Source organism: Rutidosis leptorrhynchoides, chromosome 9, assembly GCF_046630445.1.
Source record: "Rutidosis leptorrhynchoides isolate AG116_Rl617_1_P2 chromosome 9, CSIRO_AGI_Rlap_v1, whole genome shotgun sequence".
In the NCBI taxonomy this organism is placed as follows: domain Eukaryota; kingdom Viridiplantae; phylum Streptophyta; class Magnoliopsida; order Asterales; family Asteraceae; genus Rutidosis; species Rutidosis leptorrhynchoides.
Window position 1 is genome coordinate 338,409,980 of NC_092341.1, and position 12,200 is coordinate 338,422,179.

A 12,200-nucleotide genomic window follows, 5' to 3' on the forward strand; every position below is an offset into this window, starting at 1 on the left:
AAAACATTTTAACCAATTATATATATGTCAATCGTGTTTATGCGTCTAGTTTGTTATTTTATTTTATATAAAAAAATAACAAATACACATTGTGTATCATTTTAAAACAGTTTTAAAAGATGTCGCCCATATATATTATTTGAGTTTCAAAAAATATTTAACTTTAAACTCGTTAGAGTTTAACTTTTTAAAATCATCAATTTTAACCTTTGAAACTCGTTACTAGTTTTATTTGATGTTTTCATCAAAAATATTTAGCATATATTATAATCAACAGTTAAATTTAAATGCGTAAAAATAAAACACAACAATACCATGCATCACACACACATAGCCTAGCCCAAAAATCCTATGCTCGAACCCATGAGCCGACATGGGATCAAGAGGTCAAACTAAGGGTAATATCGTAGCTCCCACTTCATTCAAGAATCAAGTGAAAACTTGACAAGCGTCATCGTTGTCAACTTGACCTGTTCGCCATCTTCTAAGCCAAAAGCATGTTGTATTTTATCTTCAATCTTCATCTTGTTACATTTATTTAAATTTGAAAATACAACTAAATTAGTACTTTTACAAATTGAAATAAACTTAAATACAATACTATGAAAATGAAAAATAAATATAATACAACTTTGGCTTCAAAATAGTCTTTCTAATAATACAAATAATCAACATGACATAATATTGCCGTAATCAACAATCACAACAATCATACATAGGTCGGGGCATTATGAGCTATGTGTGCAATCACAATTTTAATAACTACATTATTAAAACCTACATATGGCTTGTCCATGGTTACAATACATGTGTACAACCATGGAATGAAATAAACAATAATTATTCAAGCCATAAAAAATAAATTCAAAATTTATAACAGTGATATTTTCCAGATCTTATTCGTACGTCATGAGGTAATCAACAAAGTTGAATTTCAAAACCATAAAGGTTTTGACTCTTAACAATTCACCACAAAGCTAAATCTAAAGAAAATCACGCGACAATTAAGATGGTGTAAAAGCGGCTCTGATACCACTGTTGGAGAACCGTGTGTACTTTTATGTTTTCAGATTAACGCAGCAAATAATTAAAATAATAATCTTTTATTATTTCATAAAACTTTTTACAAGATTAAAAGTTTATATATTTAATGAAACATGCACATGATTAATTTATCCCTATGAGATCCAGTTACACCATAATAATTGTCATGAATATAAATCACAAGATGAGTTAACGATATACCTTTCTTGAAGAAACTGATGAACGAAGAGAAAACTACGATCAAAGGATATGATCGTCTCTTTGGATAGTCCATTACACTTTCAGACAACGCCAATGGATGCTAGTCCAAACCCAAGTAACGTATTATAATAATCAAATTATTATAATGAACCAATAAATAATGCTCCGTAAACAATATCTTCTTGTTTAAGTGTAAATCGCATGACTAGGAACCATCACACTCTTGATTGTATTTTGGAGAATTAATAAATCATGATCTAATGGGACTAAGGTTTGTGGTACGCATCAGTATATGTGTGTGTTTGGTGTTGACTACCACAAAGAAAAGAAGGAATTTTTGGTCCTTTTTATAAACAACACATATGATACTGAGTATCTTTCTTTTCTAAGATTTGGAAGTATCTACCATACATATCTTTCTTTATGAAAAAGTCAAGTGTCATGATACTGAGTATCCCCTTTTCTATTATTATATGAACGCCGCCATCAAGCAAAAGCATATAAATATTTTATTAATTAATCAATTAAAAATTATATTGTTTCGTTACTTGAATAATATATATATATACACAACATATACATATATATTTCATTTGTCGTCTAGGTGTATATATGTGTGACCCCACATGCTCAAATGAATTTAGCAATATAGTTATTTGTTGTACCTTGCACATTAATCTTACATCTTTGAGGGTATATATTCTTACGTAAACATGTTTACAGTACACTACTTCGGCTCTGTTTGTTTTTTATTTTTATTAAGTTCTGTTATATGAATGAACTTATGATATCTTTAAGGAATAAATGATGAATAAATAGTTATTGTTGTTTTAAGTGCTCAAAACTAACTGAATACATAAAGTTACAAAAATATAACCCATGATATACGACAGTTATAGACAGCTAGTTAGCAAATCTGAAAGAGTTGGGGCAAATATGAAAATTCACATTTTCATAACTTGAAATATTAAACATTCTATTTTAATCAAGTAAAAAGCAAACATCATACGCAACATTAAGTTCTAAACAAATGGATCCTTAGTTATTTTGCACAAATAGTGAAGTACCAGTTTGTAAAGTTAAAACGTAAAACGTAAACACATGCTTCGTAAATTAAGTTTTTCTTTTCAAGCTACATGTGAAAGGTGAACATATTTACTTACATGTACGCAAACTCGTTGGATTATTCAATGATCGTTTTTGACATGTTTCTCTGGTACCCCAAATTATGTCATTGATGTTTGAAACTGAGAACTCTTGTGAAATAGATTGTTGATAATGTAATTTTTCTCATATGATTATGATTTGCACTTGTAACGCATGTGGTCTCTCACTCCAACACATGTTAAAAAATGTACTTCATATCTGATACTCACCATCGAAGTATGAACCGGTGTTGCTACAATCGTACATGTTTTTAGATATTGACTTTACGACGAAGATGAATGTTAAACAACATGAAGATGAATATGATTAATCTATGATGTAGATAATGAATTGATGCATGTTGAAGATGTATGACAAATATAATGAATTGACGATGCAAATGATGAACCAGTGATGTATTCTTTTTACCCATACTATTTGGGGCTTTGTTTAATTGAGGTTTTGAATTTAAAGCATTTTCATGTGATTTTGTGGCATGTGTTTTGGGAAAATTTATATTTGAGTTTTGATTTAATTTAATTTTGTTTGAAAATTTGATTTGGAATTGGTTTGAATTTTGATTTGAAATTGGTTACGATTTGTAAAGATGAATATTGAAGCAGTGTTAGGGTCTAGGGATGGATATGAAGTTTTTCAAAGAAAAAAATAAAAAGATCAAAATACCCTCATGCGTTTGGCACTTGGTTGGAATTAGCGAACAAATTTAACGATCATTAGGGACTATCCTCGTGAAATAATTTAATTCAAGAGACTACCAACGCAAACACAAAAATGAGGACGATCCGTGTAATCCGGAGTAAACCATTGGGACAATTCACATAATTATTAATCAGCTATAAAATTCTAAATCAAAATTAATAAAATTTAAGTGAGACTATAATTCAGGGAGTTTGACATTTTAAGTATAAAGTTGAATTAAAAGGGCGTGATTGTAATTTCAAATTGTGAAAATATCTATCTGCTTGTATATAAGAGAATAATGTTTTTAGTTCAACAAATAATTAGGGTTTTATCCATTCAAATCATATGAAGAAGGCAAATGCATCTTACTCAGTTATACACTTTCACACAATCTAATAGAAATATTTAGTATTTATTGATTAATGTCTTATTTAATGTTAATGTTAATGTTATACACCATACTTAAAAACTAATTGATAAAAGAACAAAAAGTGTGCCCCCTCAAGTATATACTTAGAAGAGATCTTTGAATTCATGTCGATATTTAGTATTCAACGCGTGGAGATAACTCGCACGTTACTACGAGAAACAGTTTCGCTCTATATCTTTATAATTATAATTTACACATCGACGATTGATACCAACCATTATTCAAATGAAAACTAAAAAAAAAAACATATAGGCTCCACTAAATCTTATGAATATAAAGTTGATACAAATTGTACATAAAAATGGATTTTTTTAAAGAGACTGTGGTAAATAATTTATTTTTATATCACGTTGACGATTAATACAAATAATAATAATAGTTGTTATGTTAATAATAATAATTATTATTAATAGTATTGGTATTAGATATTAATTAATATTAATATTTCAATACTTATATTAGCCCAACTAATGTCGGTGTGAACAGTAGTGTGGTTGCCGTTTAATGTCTTAACAAATACCGTTTCACTCCTCTTGGTCAAACAAAGTAGGCAGATTAATGTTAATATTAAATACTAATATATTCAATAATAATAAAAGTATAATTAAAGATAAAAAAATCAAGTACTCTTCAATAGCTTCACATTAATATAAGTAGTAATGTTGAAAAGATCTTGAATATAGCATAAGTAGTAATGTTGAAAAGATCTTGAATTTCAATGTTGCAATATTAGATATTGACATCCATATATAATATACATCAATATAGATCAACCATACTCACTTTTAGTAGATCGATTTGAGTTAATATTAGTCGGATCGGATAGCGATTGCACTCGCGAGTAACTAGCACAAATTATTTACTCTGTTTGTATCTTTTTAACCTGTTAGGCCCCATCTAGCGATTACATATATGTATATGTTAATTAATTAAGTCATGCTTACGAATATCCATAACATGCGTGCAAACTCGTAAATAATTATAGTTTATATTGAAACTATAATTATATTTAAGTATAATTAAATAAATATATTTATGCTGGTTAACAGGTATACTCTATGGTTCTTGAATTGGTCATTACTAATGAACATATCGAATTTTACCCGTTGAAGTATTACATATCCACGACCCGTCCGTTAACTGGTAGTTGGTACAAAATGTTACATGTCTCGTATTCGCGGGTAACTTTTTGAATTTACCTGATAATCAGAATATGAATACTGCGAATTACGGGGTTTTTTCGCTCATTGCCATTGCTAATCAGATAATGATTGTCATTTTTTAGCCTATGTTTCAGAGTTTTAGTTTGAGCGAAAAAGATAAGAATGAGAAAGAAATAAAATAAATGTGGTGTTTTTGAATTTTTTAAGAAGAGAAAGGAAAAATAATTTGATCTCTTTCATTTCGAAATGAAGGTACTTCACTTTTCTTTTATTTATTTATATTTAAATTTAATATTTAATATTTATATTTATAGCTAATATTAAAATCTCATAATGATGATGTCATTATTAGGCTAATTTATTTGTTAAGAAAAAATCAAAAAGAAAAAGGAAAAAAATCTAAGCATGGTAGGTGATGTCATTAATTTAAATAATTTTGAATTAAAATTAAATTTAATTAATTAATTATTATTATTAAATCTTATTAATAATTATTTTAATTATTAAAACTAAATAATTTTGAATTATTTTAATTAATTATTTTGAATTGAGTACGAGAAGGTATAAAAGCTAGGTAGAAAAAAATCAATTCTAAATTTTTATTTTAATTTAAAATAAAAACGACAACTAATATTATCTCTTATGATTGGATGTGGATTGTTTAATATGCATTTTAGGTGTTTGATGAAATGTTCAGCTGACGAGTTTCTTAGTCGGAATATGTGATTCCACTGGTCATTAAAACTAAATAACTTTAACTGTTTAACATTTACGTTCACTTAATACTTAAAACATATCATTAAACTATTTCGTTTAAACAAACCCGTGATTTCACGGGTCATTTCACTAGTTATATATTATATTTATACTTATTATATTTATTTTTTATTTTTGTGAAAAATTCGTGAACCACGTATAAGTGGAATAGAAAGAGTATTACTCCGTATTTATTTATATTTATTACTCCGTATTTATTTATATTTAATGTATTTGTTGGAGGGAATTCTCCGTTTCTAGAACCATCATAATACAAAATTCAAAATTCAAATAATTCTCCCGTCAGATAAACAGACGGCACGTCACCTCCACGACTATCTACGTTACTTAAAACACTCAAAATTCACCCCAAAACTAACGGCAACCTCATTTTTCCGTTACTTCACACCATTTAAAACACCCCTTCCGTCTTTATTTCTCCCTCAATTACATTTCACAAACCCTAACACACACTCGAAAACACACAGTTACCAAAAATGCGTGAGATCTTACACATCCAAGGAGGCCAATGCGGCAATCAAATCGGAGCAAAATTCTGGGAGGTTGTATGTGCAGAACATGGAATCGATTCCACCGGACGTTATAGCGGCGATAACGAACTACAACTTGAGCGCGTGAATGTCTACTATAATGAAGCGAGTTGTGGTAGGTTTGTGCCACGCGCGGTGCTAATGGATTTAGAACCGGGCACTATGGACAGTTTACGATCAGGTCCGTACGGTCAGATATTCCGGCCTGATAATTTTGTGTTTGGTCAGTCCGGTGCCGGAAATAATTGGGCGAAAGGTCATTATACTGAAGGAGCTGAGCTAATTGATTCCGTTTTAGATGTTGTACGGAAAGAAGCTGAGAATTGTGACTGCCTCCAAGGTATAATTTCATCAGTTAATTCGATCTAAAGTAGTAATGTTTGTTTTTGTGTGTTATAAGTTGAATTGTTGTAGATCTGGTGAATATTGAAAAGTTATTGTAAATGAACATGTTAGGGGTTCGATATGCACTAATTCTGGTTAATTAGTACGATAACTCCGGCTGTATGATTTATATACGACGAAGAAATATGAAATTGAATTTTGAATTTGTGAGTAGTTGTTTAGGACACTGTCGATGAACATCTGATCTGTATATATGTCAATACTTGCGTGATTAATTCAATATGGAGTAATTTATAAGGATCAAGCTTCAAATTCATTTTAAAACGCCTATAATCGTTTTTATCTTGTAACATTCATATTCATATCGTAGTTATATAACTAGATGCATATCACATTAGGCCACTGGTTCAAAGTTGAATTTAACTGCACATACGTTGATGCTCATGTGTTACTCATGTTGATTGATGAGTATTGCGTAATATTCTTTTGTAGTTCAGTTGTATATTAGTGATGCTTATCACTACTGTACTCTTTTGTTCAAATCAACACGATTAGTCATGTGGAAGTTTTTGTGAACATAGTTCCTCATGTACAATTATTGTTCTAATTGGTCAGCATGATCTTTTATATTGATATGTTGATATGAACATTGATAAGAATCCGATCGATATATGATATATCCATATCCATATATAAGGTTATAGCATTCGTTTAACTGAATCAGAATGGAATACCTTATGTTAAAATCCTCTTCTGTATTTTGGTTCTGATTTTCGCTTGTTAATTTCAGGTTTCCAGGTATGCCATTCGTTGGGCGGTGGGACAGGATCGGGAATGGGAACTCTTCTCATTTCGAAGATCAGAGAAGAATATCCAGACCGAATGATGCTTACTTTCTCTGTATTCCCATCCCCAAAGGTTTCTGACACTGTTGTGGAGCCCTACAATGCAACCCTATCCGTACATCAGCTTGTTGAGAATGCAGATGAGTGTATGGTGTTGGACAATGAAGCTTTGTATGACATTTGTTTTAGAACCCTTAAGCTAACTACACCAAGCTGTAAGTTCTTCCCTTCAGACTGGCATGGTTAATTTTTATGAGATTTTACTTGTTGATGTTTTATTTGTTCTGTTGAAATCACAATTTACAATATGGTAGTATTGAGCTTGCACTTTTGATCATATCGATTTAACAGTATGAATTTGACTACTCTTTTGTTGCAGTTGGAGACTTGAATCATTTGATATCTGCTACCATGAGTGGAGTAACTTGCTGCCTCCGTTTCCCTGGTCAACTCAACTCAGATCTCCGCAAACTTGCAGTCAATCTAATCCCATTCCCTCGTCTCCACTTCTTCATGGTTGGATTTGCGCCACTAACATCTCGTGGGTCCCAACAATACCGTGCACTAACTGTACCAGAACTCACTCAACAAATGTGGGATGCCAAGAACATGATGTGTGCAGCTGACCCTCGCCATGGCCGGTACCTGACAGCATCAGCTATGTTCCGTGGTAAAATGAGTACAAAAGAAGTCGATGAACAGATGATTAATGTGCAAAACAAGAACTCTTCTTACTTTGTTGAATGGATCCCGAACAATGTGAAGTCCACTGTTTGTGACATCCCTCCAACTGGGCTTAAGATGGCTTCTACCTTCATTGGTAACTCGACATCCATCCAGGAAATGTTCAGACGGGTGAGTGAGCAGTTTACTGCCATGTTCCGCAGGAAAGCTTTTCTCCATTGGTACACAGGAGAAGGAATGGACGAAATGGAGTTTACCGAAGCAGAAAGCAACATGAATGATCTGGTTTCTGAATACCAGCAGTATCAAGATGCAACTGCAGATGAAGAAGGGTACGAATATGAAGATGAAGAGGAAGAACTTCAGGATGGTGCCTGAGTCCTTTGGTTTTTGTTTGCTGATGTTATGTCACTTTATGGATGGGTTTTATAAGACATGATGTTGGTTGATTAGTTACTTGGTTTCGAATTTAGAACTTATAACTATCTGGTACTAGAAGTTTTAGTTTTTGATCATGCTGATTGAAGACTCGATCATGTTTGTGTGGTATTTGGAACTTATCTGTTTGGTTATATCTTGTCCCTTTTGTGTGTGATTGCCAATATTGCTTCTATTATTTGGTTTACAGTCTGTCTGATTCATGGTCTATTACTTTGTTCATAATTATTGATTTCATTTTCTACATACAGGTAACAGATCATAAACTTCTTTTTATCATTCTATGATACAACATCATTTGCTAATTGTTAGTATATAACAGACGCAAAGAATGAAATATAGTTTTCCAATTTAACCAAACAATATGTAAACCACACATGTAATTTTTTTGTTATGTCATCAAAAGTGGTACAACTTCAGCTAAGCTCCAAACTTGAACTTTAGCATTTAAAATACACGTAAGGAAGCGTTCTGTTCTGCTACAATCCTCCTTTGAATCTTCCTTGCAGCTGCTTTCGGAATTGAATCAGTGATGAAGACCTTCTTAGGAACCTTGCATGCAGCAGGATTTGTTTTGCAGAATCTTGACACCTCTTCCTCGTCAAGATTCGATCCCTCTCTTGGTATCTCTGAACATTTTGTTCTGCATATACCCAATTCAATTTAGTTAACTACTAATGCCAGTAAAGTTATGCAACAAGTAGGTGGTTAGCCGTGCGTTGTGACATGAAAACAGATCTCAAACCACTTTATTATAAAAGATCTATACAATAAATGAATAGATCTAACAAATTACAAGCCAGAATCTCTCAAATCTTTTACAGAAATAATAAATGAACAATCTCAGAAACCAAAATCACAGAAACAGACTTCTATAAACAATATGTTTATGAAGATTACAGAGCAAAGAATCAATCTCACTAAAACACCAAGAAGATGATCGAATGAGAGAAGATGAACAAAACCCTAGATGAGAGAAAAGTGTGAGATCGTGATGAGATGATAGCTGAATGATCAGATGATCTGGAATTGGATATTTTATAACAAAATATCCAATAATTACATCTAGCCCCCTTAACTTCTTTCTTTTATACTTTGAGCTTTAAAACTTGTAGAAGCAGAAACACAAGAAGTGTTTATTTAACTTTAGCCACAAAATAATCTTCACAGGAACAAACTCTAGTTCAGCATCATTCAACCAGCAATTCTGCAACTTTGATCTACATCTTTAACTTTCAATCTTTGATAAGCAATATTAAGGATACAACAATACATGCACATGCTCATCATAGAGAATAAGAACAAAATATGACAATAAATGAAATATTAGAAATCAGATTGTAAAGTATGATATATTTTAACCTGGCAGCCACCTTGAAAGGCATTCAGGTTGTAGTTGGCATAATTGTGCGTTACATATTGTTTACATATCAAAAACAATAAACAATCCCAACGTTAACTTAAAATATAAAATTACCTAGGAAAAGCAATAAAGATGGCATAATTTGCTGATGATAATTCACGTTCAAAATCGTGATACTTAACTGGTTTAAGTACAAATTCGCATGGCTATTCCGGTGCAAGGACATCAGAGGCCTTTGGCATTTTAATTTTGGGAGGCTGTGCTCTGCTCTAGGAATCAGAACTGCAAGGCCGTGGTGATCCACCTGCATCAATAAATAAATTAATAAACATGTGTACAACAACAATACAAATTAACTGTGTATGTTCCGGTATTTTTAAATTCTTTTATAATCTATGATTCTATGTTATTAGACGTCCATAAGTCAAGTACTCTATTAATATGAATTTTGATGTTCAAGTTAAATAGGACTGGTATTTGTCTTTGTAGATTTGTATACATTTATACTATCTTATAAAAGGGATTTTGCTTTGACAATTTTGCTTTGTAAGTTGGTTTGATGTCAAAGTGTAAATAAACTGTGCAAAAAAAGACGAAGTCATAAATAGTGGGTTGTAAATTGGGTAGGGGTGTAAATGAATCGAACTATGCTCGTGCTCGGCTAGGCTCAGTAGCGAATGCAAGTATGAGTGTGGGGTCCAAGGACTCCACTGGTTTGCAAAACTTTTTTTTTTATTATTTTTTTTACAGAATATATCATGTTGTAGATGACACTACTAAATTAATAGATATGATCCCATATGTTTTTAAAATTAATAGTTTTATGAAAGTAAACAAAATTTTTTTTTTTCACCACTCAAAAATTACAACTTATCTGTATGGACCTTTTTAGGTTTAATCTTAGAATCGCCACTGGCTAGGCTCAAGCTCGGGTCGTTTAAGGTACTTTTTATTCAAAATTCAAATTATAACTGTAGAAAGGTCTTAAAATGGATAATAAAATGTTTTCGGGTCAACCAATAAAATTTACACATTTCAATATGTCACTTTACTCACCTGCCCCTGACCATTTTGCCACCTCTGTTGCGAGCATATGCCTTCTTCCCTAAGAATTATTTTTATAAATCTGTCTTGTTTAATCAGGAGTTCGAGGGTCGGCCTTTGCGAGTGAACTTGACAGCTGGGAAATCATCGGAAACATCTCGCTCGCCGAGATCATAAAATTCTTTTGAGTTTAATGTGGACGAGAGTGAGATACTTTCAAGTGTTGGCTCTTCATTTGAGGAATAACAATAATCTGAACCCACGTATAAGAGTTGCATATCAACTTCTAATGAAGACTATGGTGGCTTTCGGTTGAAGGGAAGTAACATCTATGCTACGGACTACAAGTTAGTCTCATATAAGTTACCAAACCTTTATCTTATCTTAAAGTTCTCTTTCAAATATCAGATATATCATATGAAATGCACGAATTCCTTGTGTTAGAAGGCAAATTATTTCTTGTAACATGTTGTCAAAGTTAGATTTGATTGGTTCACATGGTTATCTATTTTGTACAGACTTTTTTGTGCTGTTGGTCCCTCCATTATACACCAAAAAGCTAACTGTTGGTACGATTTTCCGTATAGCGGGTGTAAGGTACCAGTACAGAACAATATCCGCCTAGCGTAGAGTGATTGTATGTTGATTGATGTTTGCCATCGAAAAATAATCCCTGCAGAACCGGAACACGGACGAGAGATCCGTGGGGTGGCCTCAATCAATCTTTGGATCAATATGTAATTAATCCGTTTAGCGTTCGGTTGCTAAGCGGTTAATGTTTTAGAGTGAGAAAGAACTGAGAGAGAAAGTGTACTTCTCTCCGACTGAAGTCCAGAGTAGATGATGTGAAATGTGGTGACCCAGGGGGTCTATTTATAGGCGTAGAATGTCCGAAATTCTAGGGATACACGTGTCAATCGCTGATTAATTATGTTATGCGAATTATCCGAAACTGACTTTGGTGTGGCTGACGTGGCTGCGTGCCGCTCATGCGCCTATTAATTGGGCTTAAGCATAGAAGCTGCCTGCAGGACTTACGCATGACGCTGGGCGGCCTGCTAAACGCTGGACGGTAACGGATAAAAACTGCCAAATATTATCATCTTTTATGTTTTTTGATCCACTCTGCTGTATAAAAATGATGTTTTTATGCGTGTATCCCTTAGGATACACCATTAAGTCCCCCCCAGTTTAATGTCTTTATTTTTGTAAAAAATAAAGTCATTAAACTAAAAATAAAAGATGCTTTTTTCCTCGAAAACACAAACTGCTGTAGCCGTCTGTTTCTCCGTGCTGACGTCACACTTCTAATTATGAATTTGCCCCCAAAACCTTTTTTGATTTATTTTCGAAATTCAAATTGTTTACTCGATTAATCTGATTCATACACATGGCACGATCATTCCCTTTCATCATCTACTAATTTGACTATAAATAATCCATTCCTATATCATTTTCCCTTTTTCGAAACTGATCAATTTCTTTGAA

General features: G+C 32.4%; 1 protein-coding gene across 1 annotated transcript; it reads left to right on the plus strand.

The window, feature by feature from the left end:
- The first annotated feature begins 5,906 nt into the window (after positions 1-5,906).
- On the plus strand, positions 5,907-8,453 carry LOC139867052 (tubulin beta-1 chain). Its single transcript, XM_071855374.1, has 3 exons — positions 5,907-6,333; positions 7,129-7,398; positions 7,563-8,453. The coding sequence occupies exons 1-3, from the start codon at positions 5,940-5,942 to the stop codon at positions 8,243-8,245; spliced, it is 1,347 nt and encodes a 448-aa protein (XP_071711475.1). The 5' UTR covers positions 5,907-5,939; the 3' UTR covers positions 8,246-8,453.
- The last annotated feature ends 3,747 nt before the right edge of the window (positions 8,454-12,200 follow it).